The sequence below is a fragment of the Xenopus laevis genome, chromosome 9_10S, assembly GCF_017654675.1.
Source record: "Xenopus laevis strain J_2021 chromosome 9_10S, Xenopus_laevis_v10.1, whole genome shotgun sequence".
NCBI lineage: Eukaryota > Metazoa > Chordata > Amphibia > Anura > Pipidae > Xenopus > Xenopus laevis.
In genome coordinates this window covers 20,999,485-21,018,078 of record NC_054388.1, presented here as the reverse complement: position 1 = coordinate 21,018,078, position 18,594 = coordinate 20,999,485, and the positions used below count along the sequence as shown (strand labels likewise).

Genomic DNA, 18,594 nt, shown 5'->3' with positions numbered 1-18,594 from the left:
ATGTAGGGAGGTATGGCTAAAGTCCAAGTGAAGTATCACAAAAGAAAAAAAACACCAATGATACACCTTCCTGTTCCAAACCCAAATCTGGGCTTGAGGAACAATAAGGGCTTCCTGGGTGTTGTTCAGTCTGAAGCAGTGCTCCTCTGCTCAAAAATCCAAAATAAAAAAAAGTGAAAAATTCCGCACCACCTTGTTCAAAGTAAAACTGTAATTTATTTGTAAATTAAAAACATAGATGCCTCAGTGGAAAGTTGTCTGGCTGGTTAGGGAAACTGGTGGTGGTGGGTAATCTGTACAATTGAACAGGACTCACAGCCTGGACAGTAGCAGTCCACCCTCGCACTTTTTCAGTGATTTTGGGGTATTGTGCGATTTTAATTTGTGGGCGGTTAGAAGAATATTTATTAAAAGTTATGTTTTAATTATATATCAGCATAATAAGCAAGAGGGGCAATATGTAGAACTGGTCTGCTTGATGGAGGGCTATCTATGAACCCTCCTGTTGTTTCAGTGTATGAGTTGAACTTATTGAAAACTCCTCATTAAGTGATGTTTTGATAAAGCTAAACCCAGTTAATAGAAAGGAGGCTTTAATAAAGGAGGAAAGCAATGGAAGCAGTGTTGGACTGGAACACCAGGGGCCCACCCAAAAACCTTAGACCAGGGGCCCAACAAAAGACCTTAGATCAGGGCCTACTCTCAGTACTATTATAATGTCTCTCCTCGCTTAGCCTCTTTTCTCCTAGTCTCTTTTCTTTACATGCTATAATCTATTATTCCATCTATTTTGTCTCTTTGTTCTCATAGGGAATGAAATTGGCAATGAAATAGGCCAAATGTTTAGAAGCAGGAGGGCCCACTGACATCTGGGCCCACCGGGAGTTTTCCTGGTATCCCTGTGGGCCAGTCCAATACTGGATGGAAGAACCATACACACTAACTAACCGCATGCTACATCAATTTTTTTTGTTAACTGAAGTTCTTTCTGATCCCTTTTTTTACATGTTAGATTACAAACAGAGACAGACTGGTATATTTTGCATTTTATATACAGTGTCATATTATACAGCTGATCTGTGGGGTATTATTAAGTTTGCTATAGCAGATTTATAGCAGATTTAAATGACATTGCTGTAAATCCATGCCTGTGAGACTGAAGATTTGCGGCCTTGTCATCAAACTGTCCCAGTGGAAAAATTTTGGACCAAGCCTTCTGTGTTTATTAATATGTAATTTGATTCATGTATTCTGCTCACGTGTACACTGTAAACCATTTATATATCAGCACAATATGTATCTGACGTGCATAAGACCACAACATCAGTATACAGAGCTTTATTTTGGAAAGCATAAGAGAACAAAGAGAATATGAGAATAATGACGAATATCAAGTGAACGCATACTAGCTTTGTCTCAAGGAAAGGTAGTTGTAAGTGATGCTATGAACCTTGAATAGAGTCGATACTGCTTGACCTTGACTGAGTAAATCACATGCACTCCATTATTTCCCCTTCATTGTGAGTGAATGCTGCATATCCATTGTTTGACCTTGACTGCGAATAATGGCATAATCCCCATTATTTGATTTTGACTGTGAGTGAATGGTGGCAACTCTGAATGTGAGTCGCGTAAATTACGTGAACTTCAGGATTTGACCTTGACTGTTACTTAAGAAAAACCTGTAAGCTCTTGCATTCAATTCAAACACTTCTTGCTATGTGCTTTTATTACACTGTGCATAAAGCCTTTTGACCTTGATTACATCAGGGTTTTACCTTGACAGTTTGTAAAGTATATGTTATTTGTGTAAGGCTTTGAACATAATTGAATTATATAACAGGGATTTGTCTTGATTGTAGGAAAAGTTAATTCAATTCTTGCCAGGGTTTCACATTGAGTGAGACTTAATTTCCAATTCGCTGGATCTGCTTAAACCTAAATGTGAGTAGCACAAACAGAGTTGATATGGTTTGAATTTGACTTTGGCATAAATATAAAGGTAACATGAAATAACCAAGATTTTGAAATCTTGAACTGAAGTAAATGCAGGCTGGAAATGGGGGTTTGTAGTTGTGAGTGGGATAAAGACAGTGGTTCAGACGTGAGCATACTGAATGCATTGATAGCAAGGTTTGACCTTGGGCAAGTTAACAATAAATCATGTTTCTGAACTTTGACTTGATTGATAGCAGAGTAAATGTGCTAAATAACAGGGGTTCACTTTACTTGTAGATGGGGTGAAAAGGCTTTAAGGGGAGTCCATAGATTCTCTATGCCCAGATGACAAGGCCATTAAGCTAATAGTGAGATGGGTTAAAATGAGTCCAAAATCTTATTGCAAGAAATGCCATGAAAACAAAAGCCATAGAAGGTATTCACATGTAAGATGAAGGATTTTTATTGCAATTCTTTCCAGATGACATATACATTGGACAGAAAGTAGTGGCAGCAGCCTCAGGCTTTGCATATACTTGTAAGTCCTTGTCTCAAAGAGCCTGGAATTTAGGTTTGGTACCTACCTAGGTCCTAGAGCATAGAGAGATAACAGGTCACAAGAAGTTGAAACAAAGCTTCACGTTCAAGATACCTAGCCTCTCACTCAAATATGGCTATCCTTTTTGTCTGTCATTAAATACAGAAGAAGAATGTCCAGCACATACAGTAGGTTACTTCTAACAAAAGGCTTAGGAATAATTGGGCTCATTTATAAACTTTGCGCAGGGCTCAAATACTTCATATAGTTAAATATAGTGGTTATATTTATAAGGCTGTATTTAATGCGCAAACAGAATTGCAATTTTTATCGCACTGTGAATGTCCATGAGAGCTTTTGAAATATGGCCAAAATACCATAGTTCAAATATTTATACGCACACTCTGCGTTTGAGTTAGGCCAAGACTTTGGTGGTGAAGAAAATTCACAAAACAGTCTCACAAATTGTGAATTACTGTCAACGTAAGAGTAGTAAGAGACACAGTAGGAATGAGGTCCAGAGAATTCGGAAATTGAAGGGCCGCGAGTGCATTGGCGCTAGCATTTTGTCATTATAGCAGGCGGCAGGCACGGCAAAGGCATGTATTTAAAGAAATCATATGGCTAATATACATTGCACCCGTATACAAACTTTGACATAAAATTTTCAGCTATACATCAAAACTTCCAAAAATTACCAACCTTCCTTTAAAATGTGTCGCAGTTCCTACACTTCCCCTGGGAATTCAACATCATTATTTAGAAATATTGTAATAAAAACCTTTTCAATAACGAAATAAATCGTAATATCTTTTTTTTTTTTTTTCACGCTGACTCAGAATTGCTATCCTGTATGTTCTAAAATCCATAGAACCAAACTTACAAAAGAAACCAGCGAGGTCACTGTATGTTTGTGAGCCTCTAATTTCACACACATTATGTTTCCGCTCTGGGCTTGTCTCGCTTGAACTTGATTGAATTTCATCCCCTGCTTCCATGTCGGTTTTTTGAAGATGGTTCCTGTGTGCAATTGGCTCAAGTCCCCAGGGGGTCTTCATCAAAGACCGGGAAAGTAAGGCGCGATGATTATTAAGAGACTGCTGCAATACCTCATCAACAGGAAAAAAGGAAGAATTGAGGTGCAGACATAATAGGATTCCATTTATTTCTTCTACTCTTATTTCTATCTCTTTTTTTTGGTTTTCTTTTTCTTTGAGTGTCTGTGATTGACTCAAACCTAAATTGTTTCAATTACAAATATACGGTCTATTTTAACAAGCCTTAAATTAATCATCTGTGCAGATGGACTGTTTCATGTCAGATTTATTATACACTTTCATATAAAGTGTAGCTAAAATGTGCTGTGAAGTGCTAGCTACTCTAGTGAGAAAGTTTAGCCTTCACATTTTGGGCACTTGCTGCCAACAACATGTTGGTATCAGTCTCTAACTCAGTCTGCCTCAGGGTTGTCTATAAGGATATCAGTAATGGTGTTATAGTTATAGGGTATATGCACCTGCCTATAGTCTGTCTTATGCAGATGCCATATGTGATGTCCAAACTCACCTCCTGCAATGTAACACTGAGCCTCCACTGATATATACTCAACCTCTATGGATATATATCCGGACTATTTTTAGTGAACCAAGGGTTGGTCTGGCCATCAGAACATCTCCAGGTGGGCCCCAGCCAAGGGCAGTTCCCATCAACCCTTTCTTATTTCCACCATAGATCTATATGGCACATATTACATAACTTCTATAGCACTATCTACATGCCATACCCTGTTCCATCCCACCCATACTATGCTCTCTGGGGTGTGAGCATGGGTGACTGATGAAAAATACAGGTAAACTGGCAGGTCCACAGCGGATTAAAGCAATATGGTGTAACATCCCAACATTTCTGATAAGAAAGAACACTTGCAATTTGAAAATACTGCCTGGAAGCTGTTTATTCCTTTTACCATTCATTTTGAATAATTGGGAGTGCTACACTTGGAATCTACAGCAGTACCTTATATGAATAGACACACTGGAATCAGCAACCTTTTTGCTTTTTGAAAAATACAGGTGAACTGGCAGGTCCACAGCAGGTTAAAGCAATTAGGTGTAACATCCCAACATTTCTGATAAGTGAATAGCTTCCTGTAATTCTCATGACAGCAGCCAATCATAATGCGCCTGCTGTAGATATCATCATATGTCTTTTTCTGGACATATCAATTTTTAAAAATAAACTTTTAATAAACTATTAATTTAATATTTGTTATTCTTTTGCTGCCAGCTTTTACATTGTTGTTTTGATTCCTTGGGTTAAAGATGTTCATGTTATGAAATGCTCATGTTAAAAAATTAACTTTAATTATTATGTAAACAAAGATGCCAAAATACAGACTGGAAGGTGAAAAGGATCGAAAGCCTGGATAAAAGAAATAGACACCAAAAAATATCTTTGAAATACAGGGTTGCAAATACAGATATTTTAAAATTTAGGCTAGAAAGAGAAGTGAATTATTCAAAACCCCTTAGAATATCAATGTCTCCATCATAGTGAAATACAGATTGTTAATTCTGAAGCACACTTCTCCCTTTATAGCAATGACATTGCCAGAATATTGATCTATAGCATCTCTGCCATTTTACTTTCTAGAATAACTACTGAAAAATAGATACTGTTGTCTTTATGGTAGCCGTGCCGCTGTGTGACACAACAGAATAGTGTTTGGCTAGGATTATATTCATGTGCCACTGAGAAATCTGTTGAAATAGTGCAGCCATAAAGCAGCATCTTTATGTAGTGCTTGCTTTTGGAAGAACAGGTGCATTTATCTTTAGAAAGGAAAGTTATTTCTTGAAGCAAGGATTCCAAGTCCATGCAAGAAAAGTGGACTTATCTCTAAAAATCTATGGAAAGCCATTATAGCAGTGGTTTTCTGACTTTTTGGATTTAAGTCTCTCTTTGAGATCCAGTTCTTGATCAGTCCTGTTCCTCTTAGCTAATAACACTTAAATGACCAGTAACACCAAAAACTGAAAGTGTCCTAAAGTACTGAAAATATAATGTTCTGTTGTGCTGCATTGGTAAAACGTGTGTTTGCTTCTTCTCTAACTGATCCTCATGCTGTTACCTCCAAACCAATTAATTAAATTTTGCTTCACACCGCACCAACTATAAGAATGTCTCTGCTAGGGCTGCCATTTGAACAGTAGTTGCCAATAAATCACCAGCTTTGAAGCTAGGTTGGTATTAAAAACTGACATGCAAATAGCCAGAAAATTTGCAGTCCCCCATCACTCTCAGTTTGCCACAATGCATGATCCTGATCCAACAGCTCTCCCTGACAGTGGGGAACTACCAGGGCCCACAACCCCTTGGGGCCTGCCAGTGGTTCCTCCAAGACAATTGCTTCAGGAGGGGGGCCCTGGCTGCATGCCCTGCATCCGGTCTGAGTTAAGTTTCTGCTCCCTGACCAAATAGGCTTATCCTTGGCCTTCCCAATCCCAGCAATGATGTATCAACGCCCCCTTAGGTTTCCACACCTTTTTAAGGTGGCCATAGACGCAAAGATCCGCTCGTTTGGCAACATCGCCAAACGAGCGGATCTTTCCCCGATATGCCATTAACGAGCATGGCTATATCGGGGGTAATCTGATTGTTCAGCCGTATGGCCGAATGATTCGATTACGATGTGCAATGGGCTCCGGCGGGATCAGTCGGGTCAAAATCAAACCTGACCGATCGACCAAACGACCGATCTCCGCCGGACGAAAGCTGTCGGCACACGATCCGAAAATCGTACGAATCCTGGATTCGTACGATAGGATCTGTGTGTCTATGGCCAGCTTTAGACTGACCAGTAAACAACTATACAAAAGGAAGAAAACCTCATCCCAGCAGTACATAACTATTCCTTTTGGCGCTGATTAGGTTAACCAAGCAGTTTAAATAGAGGTTGTTTTAATTAAAGTGGTGTTTGCATTTGTACATGAACCTCTTCCCTGTGAGAAAGGTCTGCAGCACATCATAGATAATGACAATGTGAATATGTATCATTGCAAATCATTGTGCTATAAATTAACAATGAGTCACCTTTCTAATGGATTCCAATCTCTGCTTTGGTATGCTTTTTATTCCTAAAATGAGTCATTAAAAATACTTAATTCCGCACAAAGATGATCAAGACATTCGATTGTTTTTTTTTACTTTTTATCCGTTTTGCTGACTTCTAAAAACTGATGTGGGAAACAAAATACGATGAAGATAAGAATAGAGCACCAGATTTTTTAACAGGTCAGAGCTTGGGTAGAGATGAGAATGTAACTGACATAATTCACTTGTTTGTAAAGGACATGTAAATCTTCCACAGCCTTAAGTTGGTGATAATAATCTTTACACACAGGAATTCCACAGCAGCCCTATGCATAGAATGCATCAATTCTAGCTTAATGCTTTGTCAGTCTTTAGTTACCCTGAAATTGCAATTTGCTTACCTTTTAATATATGCAATTGGAAACTCAACCCCTAAATGCCACACATTCTGCTTTTAGACTACCCATCTAAATAAGGAATAATAAAGAGGTATGCTATCTGATCTACATGTTTAATGAAACCCAAGGACCAAGTAATGAAGAATCAACATGTTATGAAGTCAAATTTTAAGAGGGGATTGTTGTCATCTATATTTAGATACTAGAATTATTAGGATTCTTGGTGGGAGCTGTAGTTCCAAGTAGCTGAAAGAGAGCAAGCTGGAAGCTCAACTATAAAGTAGCAATAGTTATTTTGGAAGCCAGTGTGTTAACTGCATCATTTGTGAAATAGGTCATTTAGGGGGAATAGCGGCTTCAAACATATAATCTCACTTTATCCTCAGGACTGTTCTCCCCTTTTGACTCAGCCTCTCTTATTTACTAGTTCTGTTTAATAGGCTTATCCTTGCAGCCTGTAATCCTAATATGTCCCCAGGCAAATAAAAGAGGCTTTTTGGGGTTCATATCACAGTGACAGGCTGATAAGAGGTGAAGCTTTCCAGATCAAGCCTCTTGCTGATAATTAACCCAGATGTCCTTACAGCGTCTATACGCAGGAGAAAGATCTTGAAGGGCCATTGAGATAATGATAATGATTTTCAATTTAGGAACAGCTCATTTTGTGGCATGATTATGGGATACAGATTAAGATATCAATTATTTCCTCAGCTCAAGATCACCAAAGGCACAGACCTCAATAAAAATGTGTGTGGGCCTAATTTGCAGGTATTTTCATCAACCTCATACTTGTCTTTGTGGAAGTGAAAATATAGAAGTATTAGAGTAGCTAGATTCTAGACAGTACTGTTGAACTATTCCTATGTATTGGCCATTAATTACCCACTATAAATTCTATCATTTAAAGAAAGCTTTTGAGCCCTTAGGTAGACTTCAGGCCATAAACATCTAGCAACATCAGGCTCATGGCCTCATTTATCCACTGTCTGTTCTGTCAGGGGCAAGGTTATAGTTTGCTTTTCAAATGTGACATGTGTTATTATAGGAATACTGAAGCATTTCAAAACCATTTGGGGATGTCATCTCGAGGCATTCTTTTCCAAAAAGCCCAAAATGACAGGCCTTACTCACTAGTCGGCTTGCTGCTTGGTTCCATAGGAAAAGTCAGCAGCAACCTAATCAAAAATAGTGTTTTGAAAGAAGAATTTAATTGCCAGGATTAATTGTGTAGCTAAACAGAGCTTCACACTCAATAGACAAGCAGGCACAGTCAATCCCAGTTGGGCATACTGTATAAATGCTTCCTACATGTAACCCTTTATGCAGTCCCATTGATTTCTTGATTATGGCAGTATTAGAGCTCCCTGAAGCCATAACTCCCAACTGTCCCGTTTTCAGAGGGACGGTCCCTCATTTGACAGCTCAACCCACAGTCCCTCGTTTGTACTGGAAAGTCTCATTTTTCTCTGCACTGAACAGCCAGAAAAAGAAACAGAGTTTCGAACTTATTTAGCTTTTGGCAGAGAGCCCAGAACAGCCACAGCTGCACATAAGATACTTTTGTAACAATTTTGAGATAAGCAAATAACAATATAAGATAACAGGGTCCTTGGGAGAAGTTAGACTCACAGCTTAAAGGGCAATTCACCTTCATTAGCAAAACTGTAATAACTGAAAAAAACACAGAAATATGTTCAAACTTTCATAACCTGCCAATTTTGTAAAATCAAACAGGCGTGGTCAAAGACAAATTTCGCTGCGCTACGCCCAGCAACTTTTTTGTCCCTTTTTTTATTTCCAAAATGTTGGGAGGTATGCTGAAGCCATAGGCCCTGGTAGCTTCTTAAAAGCCGCTATTATAATTGACCATAGCTTGAGCTAGAGAATACAATTGCTGCAAATTTAAAGGACATGTTCCTTCGACTGAATTTAAAAATATGACAAATGCATTGGGGCTTGCTACCCTGTTGGGACCCATTGCTCTGTGGCCTGAAAGCCTGTGAGCTCCACCTCTGTGGGACACTCTGTGATAAGCTGATGGCATGGTGGGCCTACTGCAACTCTTCTTTCAGGACTTGAAAGTCTTTAGTTATGCCATTGGCAGTTACTCTTGAAAAGTATGTTTTGATGTGTGAAAAACATGGCAAATTCTGCACTACTCCACTCAACCAGTCCTCTTGTATATTGTTTCTAGGTGGATTAAAGAAGATTTATGCAGATGTTATTGACTGAAAGACATAGTAACATAAGTTAGGTTAAAAAAAAATGTCAGGGCCTCAACAATTAGTGGACAAATCCAGACCAAGGAGGAAGCACTAGGTACAAAGTCCAATTTGTGGTAGCCAAAGAGTTAAGAAAGGATTGTGGTCAAGATTCAGACAGAAGGTTCAAGGGCAGGCAGCAATTGATCGTGGTCAGGCACAAGGCAGAAGGTCAAAAGTCCAAGAATCAATAAATTAATAATTACCAAGTACACAAAAACACCAAGAAGTGCAACTTAGTTTCGACCACTGAACCGGCGTCTTGGCATTTCTTTTATTTCAAATTTTTGCAATGTTTTCAGTGCAATGAAGTCATGCCCTGGGCACTGCCATCTTGGATATGGAGTGCTCCTAGCAAAAAGGCACATGTCTATCAAGTTCAACCTTTTATATCTAAATAAAAGGTTAAATAACTGTGATTCAGAGGAAGGCAAACAAATCCATCTTTAGTCTCTCTGTTCTGAGGGAAAAAATCCTTCCTGACTCCAACGGGCAGCTTTACTAAAGGGAAAATTGTCGCCAGCGACCAATTACTTGCGTTACTTCGGCAATGCGAGCATTAGTGAAGGTGCGCTAGTGTTCGTTTCTGCCTAGCAAAACTTCGCTAGGGATCTTGCGCTTAGGTCAATTTGCATAGGGTGGAAAATTTAAAGTTGTATAGATGTCTTTATGTTAAATGTTGGTACATATACTTACAAATTACACATTTTAAAACACATGTCCAGGGAACCTTAATAAAGACAATAGAGTTATTCTAAATCCCTACACATGTGCCCACTGTAAAATTAATGTTACATATGTTTGCAAATGTATGGGGAAAACCGGTTACCCAAAAAAAGTTTGTTAGGTCTTTTGCAGGCAATCAGGCTGAAAAAAGGAAAAGACGCCAGAGTTTTTTGGACTTTGATGCATTTTTGTCTCACAGAATATAATGTGACAAAAGATTGAGGAAGATCTAGCTACTTTAATGCACTTCGCCTGGTCTGAGGTGGCGAAGAGGTAACATTCAGTAAAAACTACACTTCATTGAATTTGCAAAGTAACAACCTTTCGCCAGAATGAAAAGTCGCCTGGCGATAGAGTGCAAATGAATTGGCGCCATTAGTCAATCGGTGATTTGTCGCTAGCGTTAGCCACTTCACCCTTTAGTAAATCTGCCCCTAAGATGATAACCGGACAGTCCCTGGATCAACTTGTACTATGAACAATCTTCCATAACCCTGTATTCCCTCACTTGCTAAAAAGCCATCCAACCTCTTCTTGAAGCTATCTAATGTATCAGCCAGTATGTTTGATTCAGGGAGAGAATTCCACAACTTCACAGCTCACACTATAAAAAAAACCTTTTGAATATTTAGGTGGTACCTCCTTTCTTCTCTTTGGAATTGGTGCCCTCGTGTCTGCCTCTTCTCCAGCATAAACAACGCCAACTTCGCCAGTCTTTCCTAATAACTGAGATTTTTACCAGCTTAGTTGCCCTTCTCTGGACCCTCTCTAATTCAGTAATATCCTGGTTGAGCACTAGAGACCACAGTATTCTAGATGAGGCTTTACTAGCACTCTGTAAAGTGGAAGAATATCCCGCTCCTCTGTGAATCTCTGCCCCTTTTATTCAAGCTCAAAACCTTGTTTGCCCTTGTAGCTTCTCCAATTGCTTACTACAGTCAAATCTATTATCTTCAAGGACTCTTTTTCCATTATGGACTTGCCTACTGCAGTATGAGTAAGGGTATAAGTGGCTTGCATATTTTTTACATCCCGGGTGGATGACCTTATATTTATCAACATTGAATCTGCCACGTAGTTGCCCAGATTGCCAATTTGTCAAGATCCTGCTGCAAGGATGGTACATCCTGGAAGGAATTAATTGGGTTGCATAGTTTAGTGTCATCTGCAAACACTGATTCATTATTGACAATACCCTCCCCTAAGTCATTAATGAACAAACTAAATAAAAGTGGACCCAGTATAGAACCCTGAGGGACCCCACAAAGAACCTTACTTCATTAAAAACCACCCTCTGTATCTAGGGGTGCCACCTTTTCAGATCTAATTTACAGGCCAGCAGGGGGGCAGTGACAAAGGGGAGGTCTGTGACATGTAATGGACTTTACAATGATGAAAGTGGTTGGGACCATGACATCAAAGATGCATCTGGGAAGAGAAAAGAAAGCAAAAAAAAGTTACATTTCCACTAGATTCTGAGTGGATCGGGGCATGCCAGGGGATGAATTTAAGCATTTTACAAATTTATACAAAACTCTGGACTTTTTAATTTAAAAATCTGGGACTGCAGGCTGAGCTGCAGGGACAGTTGGGAGGTATGCACTAAGACCAATAGACCTATAGAAAGCCATGCTGATTAATGCCATTCTCTATTTCTGAGAAAATCAGGCCTGTCTAAGACTGAGCTAAGCTCTCTAATTACCCACGGGGGTATTCCACCCTTGTGACCTGCTGCCTTGTTCGCATTCATTTTGAGTAAATCTATGTACCATGTTCTGCGTCAATTACTGACTAGATTGAGCTAACAGTGCAGCTATCGGGTGGGTTTTGGAGCTCTGGCTCCTCTATTGTATACACTAAGACAAGAACTGATTTAACACATTTGCTTATTCTGTATCTGTTATAACCATTATTGTTACCATTATTTACACTCTCAACCCGCATGTTATTACTATTAATATATTTAAAAAAATGTGGGGAGTTAGTCTTAGCCTCTGCCACAATGTGATCCTCATTTTATTTCTTTGCCTTTGAGGTTGCTGTTTTACAACATTTGTTATGGTGTTTATATTCATTAAATGCAGCTTCTGTCCCCACTGACTTATAGTTATTAAGTTATATTAAGTCCTTTACTTCTGAATTAAGCACCAAAGGGTGGTTCTTGGTGCTTCTACATATACTTCTTACGGGAATAAATGACAACAATTGTTGTTCTGTGTTTTTAGCAGAAAATCCTGTCTATGTTCTGAAGGACAGCCCTTAAATTAGCTTTTCTGAAATTCAGTATCTTTGTTGCCCCAATGTATATTTGTTGTTTGCACCAAAACAAATATCTGGGTAATTAAAATCTCCTATTATCATTACTTGCCCTAAACTAGCCGCCTCTTAGGATCTTCACTTACATAAGGGGTCCATATTATAACCGTACAATTAATTTGATGGACACTTTACAATCTGTGAATAGCTCCACCTGTAAAGCTTCAACTCCCTCATTTTCCATTATCACTTTTTCCTTTATATTGTCTTCCAAATCCTGCCTAAAAAAAGAACATACCCCTCCTCTTTTTCTATTGCCTCTGTCCTCCCAAAACAAAGTATAGTCTCCTATATTTACTTCCCAGTCATGCGACTCAGCCGTGTTTCAGCAACACCAATCACATCATATTTTCTTTAAATTGCCAGAAACTCCAGTTCTCCCATTATATTTGTAATAATACATTTAATACTGGTACCAGCATGAGAGGTTTGCATATGCATCTTGTGCTACTCCCTGTCATTATCAGTACCACAACTTAGCCTTCTCCCTTTCCCTTACTATCACTACTACCTCTAAACTATGTTTCACATAATTACTCACTGCACCCTCCCCCCCATGCCTAGTTTCAAATCTCCTGCAACCCTCTAGCCATCCTCTCCACTAAATCAGCTGCACCATCAATGTCATTGAGATGCAGCCGATCTCTGGCAAAGAACCTTTAGCCAATTGACAAATCTGCCCAATTATCCATCTATTATTAATCTCCCTAAGCTCCCATTGTCTTCTTATCTCTGAGATAGTTACCTTACAATTCCTCACCTTTAACATTCCACCTAGTTATTTAAAATCATTCTTCAGCCCTTCCACTGCCCCTCTAACTTTGTTATTGGTATCTATGTCCACCAAGACTACTCGGTTTTCTTCTGACTCCGTACTTACAGTCCCCCAAGTTTTCCTTGTAAACGCCTTTTAAGTTTTATACGCATTTTAATATTTTTTCCTGACAATCTGGCCACAAGACCAAGACTGATAATATTTATTTAGAGTGAATATAATATTAGTGCCCCCTGCATGAGCAATCAGTATGGTTTATACATTTGAAAAAATGGTCCCTATGTAGGGTTGTCTCTTACTGAGGGTTTATAGCACAATACACCTTACTTATACATAGGACATAAGACACTTCTAGTAGAGAAGGGTAGATAATGAAAGACATAGATATGTTTATGAGGAAGAGGCACAGCATAGCTTTGTGGCACCTCATTTATTTTTGCATTCTTACCTTTGTGTTAACAACATCTACTCTCACTCCCACTAAAACATTGCTCCAAAGCCGACATCCCGTTTCCTATTCAGAAATGCTGTAATAGTGTTAGCATCTTCCACTTCATAGCATGAATCAGCCACCTTCTCAATAAAGTAATACTTGCCTGCACTTCCCTAGAGCCAGCCGCAGGCTCTTAATAGAACTTGATCATTTTCTGAAGGAAATTAAAGTTTTCCATCCTGAGGAGGAGGGGGTTAGAGCATTTTCTCTAGATGCTGGAGCAGCTGACACATTGAGCGTTCTGTTGCCTCCCGTGAAACCCAGCTGTGGAAGAATGACAATCGAGAGTTCTACAGAGTCTGCCAGTCTGCTGGAACAACTCAGCTCTCTTGCTCATGCCAAAAAGTACCACCTCCCACTGCTGTTGCTGCAAAAAAAAATAACAAAAAAAACAGATGGCTTCCGATACAATTAGGGCCCATGCCAAAAATAGGAATTGTTCTACATATGAAGAAGCAAAGTGGAATAGGGGAAGATTGTGAAATGAACATTGGTATGTATGCCACTGCAAGCAGTGACGCCAAGGAGAAAATGACAGGTCTTGGAGAAAAGTCATTGAATTCAGAACCATGTCAGTCTGGCCCATGGGCCTGATCAGATCAAATGATAATGGGAACCTATGCAGGCAAGGCCTGTCAGAAGAGGACTGCAAAAAAAACACTGATATGAGTCAAAATGTGTTAAGCCTGTCTGAAACTGCCAATTTGTAGCATGTTTCATAACAACTTGGAAAAACAAAGCAAGAGGAACATAATTAAACATGTAATATTTCTATGAGCTCCAAAGTAAGAAGAAAAAAATTAAGCTGTAACTTCCGTTTATTTGTGAAACAGAATGTACTTATCTGAACTTATTTTTGGCAAAACACAAAAAGCAAAAAATTGCTTATGATCCTAATTGCAATGTTTTTCTAAGCGCATAACACGTGTTAGACATTTTTGGCTCAGTGAATAAGTAAAATTGTCTCTAATTTGTCATTTTTAGGTCCATCTATGTGGCACACAGTAAACAAATATATATATATTTTTTATGAATGTGTTCTTTGTCAGACATCGCCATGACACTTTGGAATTGTACTATGCAGCTGAACATCTAGAATCTTGCACCCCTTAAAAGCATTATAAACTGTGCATTCAAATCTTAAGTCTTAAATGATGTACTACTGCTTATAATCAAATAAGGTATCGTAGGGTTGTTTGGCCTTTTCAACTCAATTAATGTGCCTTTTCTAATTGTATTAGTGCCAAAAGGATGACATCATTCGTCAAGTGTCTATTTTCAAGGAATAACTTAGGAAAATCTTGCTGCTTGATTACAGCATCCTCATGGATCAGAATATCCAATGATTTAGTTGTACAGTTTGATGTACTGGATGTTGGCCACAGTTCCCATTATCAGGTCAAAGAATAGGATCTCTCTCTTTCTGGCGGCCATAATAAAAGAAACAGTAATGTCCACGTACAAGCTTCAAAAAAAACCTTTGGCAGAAAAATAATGTACTGTAGAGGCAATTATTACGTGCTTATTGGTCAGATATTAAAACAGCATTGCCCAAAGGCTTAGCAAATTTCTGAAATACATCACTGTATCTTGATATACAGTGTATTATATAATAGTTTTGCTGATTTTGCCAGCTCCCTCTGCCTTTATTAGAGCTACAAAGAACACAGAAGTTTCGACTAAAAGTTTTGCTTTTTAGCGGTGGTGTAATGGAACAGGATTTTGACATTCGTTCTTTCCTGTTCTTCTTCATTAGATACATGATCACGTCTCTGGACAGGACTCACGCTGGATATTATCGCTGCATTGTACGTAATCGGATGGGTGCATTGCTGCAGCGGAAGACTGAAGTTCAAGTATCATGTAAGTATCATCCTCTGCTGTTCCCAAGGCACCAGAATCTTTTACAGTGATTGTTCTTTATTCACCATACCATAGTAGAGCTTATAGTCTTTATCACACAACAATTTTGTGAAAGACCCCTGCAGAGACACAGTGAGAATATATAAACTAGTGCCCAGTATAAAATTAAACTCAGGACTCAGTGGCACCCACTGTTGACCCCAAGATTCCTACTGTATGCTCCTTACCTGAGCAATAATTCTAACCAATGCAGGAGGTGCTCCAGGGTTATCGTTACCGACAGCCTTGGAAGTCTGCACTGATTGGAAGATGCAGGCAAACTCCCTGCAACTAGTGATTAAAAGCTGATGGGAGAATACCCCATTTGATATTAGCATTATTTTTTGCATATACAGAGCTTTTGAATTACATTTTTTTTCCATTAAATGTAAAATATATTCTAAATTACCTATAGGGCTCATTTACATCTGCAAGCGCAGTTTCGGTCCTTTCAATATCCCCTGTAGTCAGTTAACCGTAGAAACCACTTTCACCTTAAATATGCAGTCCTAATACAGCGTTTATGTCTATGTTGCATGTGTGCATAAATCTTTGCAAATCACCAAGTAAATAAATATCTCAATATTCTGACACTGCTGAAATACCAAAGCATTGTAGAGAATAATCAGAAATCATTGGGATTCAAGCAGAATCTGCTGATATGTAGGGTCTGGGAATAGTCCTCATTTCTCTCTGGCTGTGGAATTGGCAGGACGCTCCTCTGTTGACAGCAGGATATTATCTGGAAATGAATGCTTTCTTGTCCTTCAATTTAAACTGGACCTCCATTCTTACGCTTCTTCAGATTACACGGTTGTTGGCAACACCAGGGAACTATCAACATTGGCTCCTAAATGAGTCCATTAAGATGCATCAAGCTCAGTGTTACACAGCAAGCTCTCAGCGTGATCGCTCCACTCATGCACCTCTCATAGATACTAGTAGGAAAACCCTGTGTATATCAGACCCGCAGAATTATATTGCTGATGTTATTGTAGAATAGGAAGTGGGATAGCAAAAAAAGCATTTTATCCCTGTGTGCACAATTGACTACTATATAAAGGCAACTAATCCTTTAACCCATTTCTTAAAGGCACCTACTCAAAACTGCCCTTCTCTTCTGACCTTTTGCACAAATTAGTCACACTGAAGAACAAAGTATGGGAGGTCTACCAGACCTAACAAATAAAGGGAGAATCCCAATCAATTGTCTGTTAATAAGAGATACCTATGCCCTCATGTTCCACTGCATAATTGCATATAGTATCAGCATAATGTACTAATGTCTTAGTTAGTGAATGAATTATGTCAACCATGTAACAGGAGCCAGCTGGTTAATGTGTACAGGGAAAGACCTTAAGAAGAAATGTAATTATATGCTGTTATCATTAGTCCAACTCCCATGCCTGTCAAATGTCAAACAGCAATGTTTACATGGACTTCTGTAGGGAGTTATCAGGTAAGGGGGCCTAGCAATTATTTTTTTGCTGGAGATAACATGTTACACCTTTGGTCACACCCCCAAATTCATGCCATGTACCTTGCATCACCCCTGAACCCCTGTACAACCTCCTTTCATAATGAACTTCAGGTTCTTCCATTACACCTCCTGATATCCGTTTATCCAAAACTGATTTCTCTGTTCAAGCTGTAGTACAGTTTATATCATATGAGAAGCAAATGCTGAGGTGTGATTGATTCATCCATTGAATTACAGATGCTTATAAAATACATGTAAAAATAGGGCTGCACACAAATAACTATCCTCACACAATGTCAAATGTTCATGAAGCTTTTGTGCTAAGCATCTTTTAGATATAGATGTCAGCTTGCTTTAATCTGTAAGAGAAGACATACCAATAATGCATTGTTCTTTTAAATGAAGCAAATGCTTTGTATGGCTTTTTTTTACTGAGTCGGCAACCCTGGTTTTATGTATCCCTGGTTTATGAAGATAAGTGAAGCATCAATTCGAGCAGATAGAATGCCAGAAGTCTTTAGGGGATAAACCATTGCCTTTTGAGTAAATCGAATGAAGTCTATGGAAAGAAATGAGTTCTTGTTGACGAGCGCCCTGTGTAATGGTACTAGTACAAATTATTAGGCTATCCTTTCTATAGGGACAATGAATTTCTTTAGAGGTATGTAGAGACAAGATGTACAGGAGGGGAGTATGACTGGAATATTAAAAAAAAAAATCATGTAAATGTAAATACAATGGCACCATGTCTGCTGTTCTCTTGAGAGCCATTCTAGAGCCAAGAGACGTGGTGTAATATTCTTCCAATAACAGTCATGGCACAGCCTCTATTTTTCTACTTGACCCGGTAAAGGAATTATGCTGGAGAGCTACATTGTGGCCGTTGCAGCTTCGAGAGGTTATTTCTCACACTCGGCTGTTAGATATTTTTTTGTTATCACCTTTCAAAAAGAAATATGAATACATATGAATCAGCTCTGTGCAGTGAGGAACATCAACCCAGGCACTCAAAGTGCCCTGAAATTAATCTTGACAAGTAGAACTGAAACAGAAGTAAAACACAGGTGGCCTAGTGTATGACATTTCTGCACCAAACATCCCTAAATCAGTATGTACTGGTCTAAACAGGCAAAATGACTCCCACTGCAACAGCCATTTTCATCAAAGGCAATAACAAGTAGGTAAGTCAGGTATTTTAATTGACTCCCTCTAATTTAGGACAAGTCCAGAGGTATTGCATTTACTGTACGTGTTGTTACGTTAGAAGACTTCTTCGAAAAAGGAACATACTCAATGCATTACCTGGGTTGAATGTCAACCCCTGAATTTGTAACACAGGTATGGGATCCATTATCTGTTAACCTGTTATTCGGAAAGCTCAGAATTATGTAATGGTCACCCCCCCCCCCAAAAGATTCCATTTTAATGAAATAATTAAAAAAAAATGAAATGATTCCCTTTTTCTGTGTAATAATAATAAAACAGTACCTTGTACTTGATCCAAGCTAAGATAAAATGAATCCTTATATAAGGCAAAACAATGCTATTAGGTTTAAATAATGTTTAAATTGTTTTTTTATAGACTTAAAGGGATACTGTCATGGGAAAACATGTTTTTTTTTAAAAATGAGTCAATTAATAGTGCTGCTCTAGCAGACTTCTGTACTAAAATCCA

General features: G+C 38.7%; 1 protein-coding gene across 1 annotated transcript in view; it reads left to right on the top strand.

The window, feature by feature from the left end:
- sdk2.S (sidekick cell adhesion molecule 2 S homeolog) overlaps positions 1–18,594 on the top strand; it is a 410,822-nt gene that overhangs the window by 285,612 nt on the left and 106,616 nt on the right. The window contains exon 3 of the mRNA XM_018238320.2: positions 15,294–15,400. Within this exon, the coding sequence (XP_018093809.1) occupies positions 15,294–15,400 (107 nt within the window). The remainder of the gene's footprint in view (positions 1–15,293; positions 15,401–18,594) is intronic.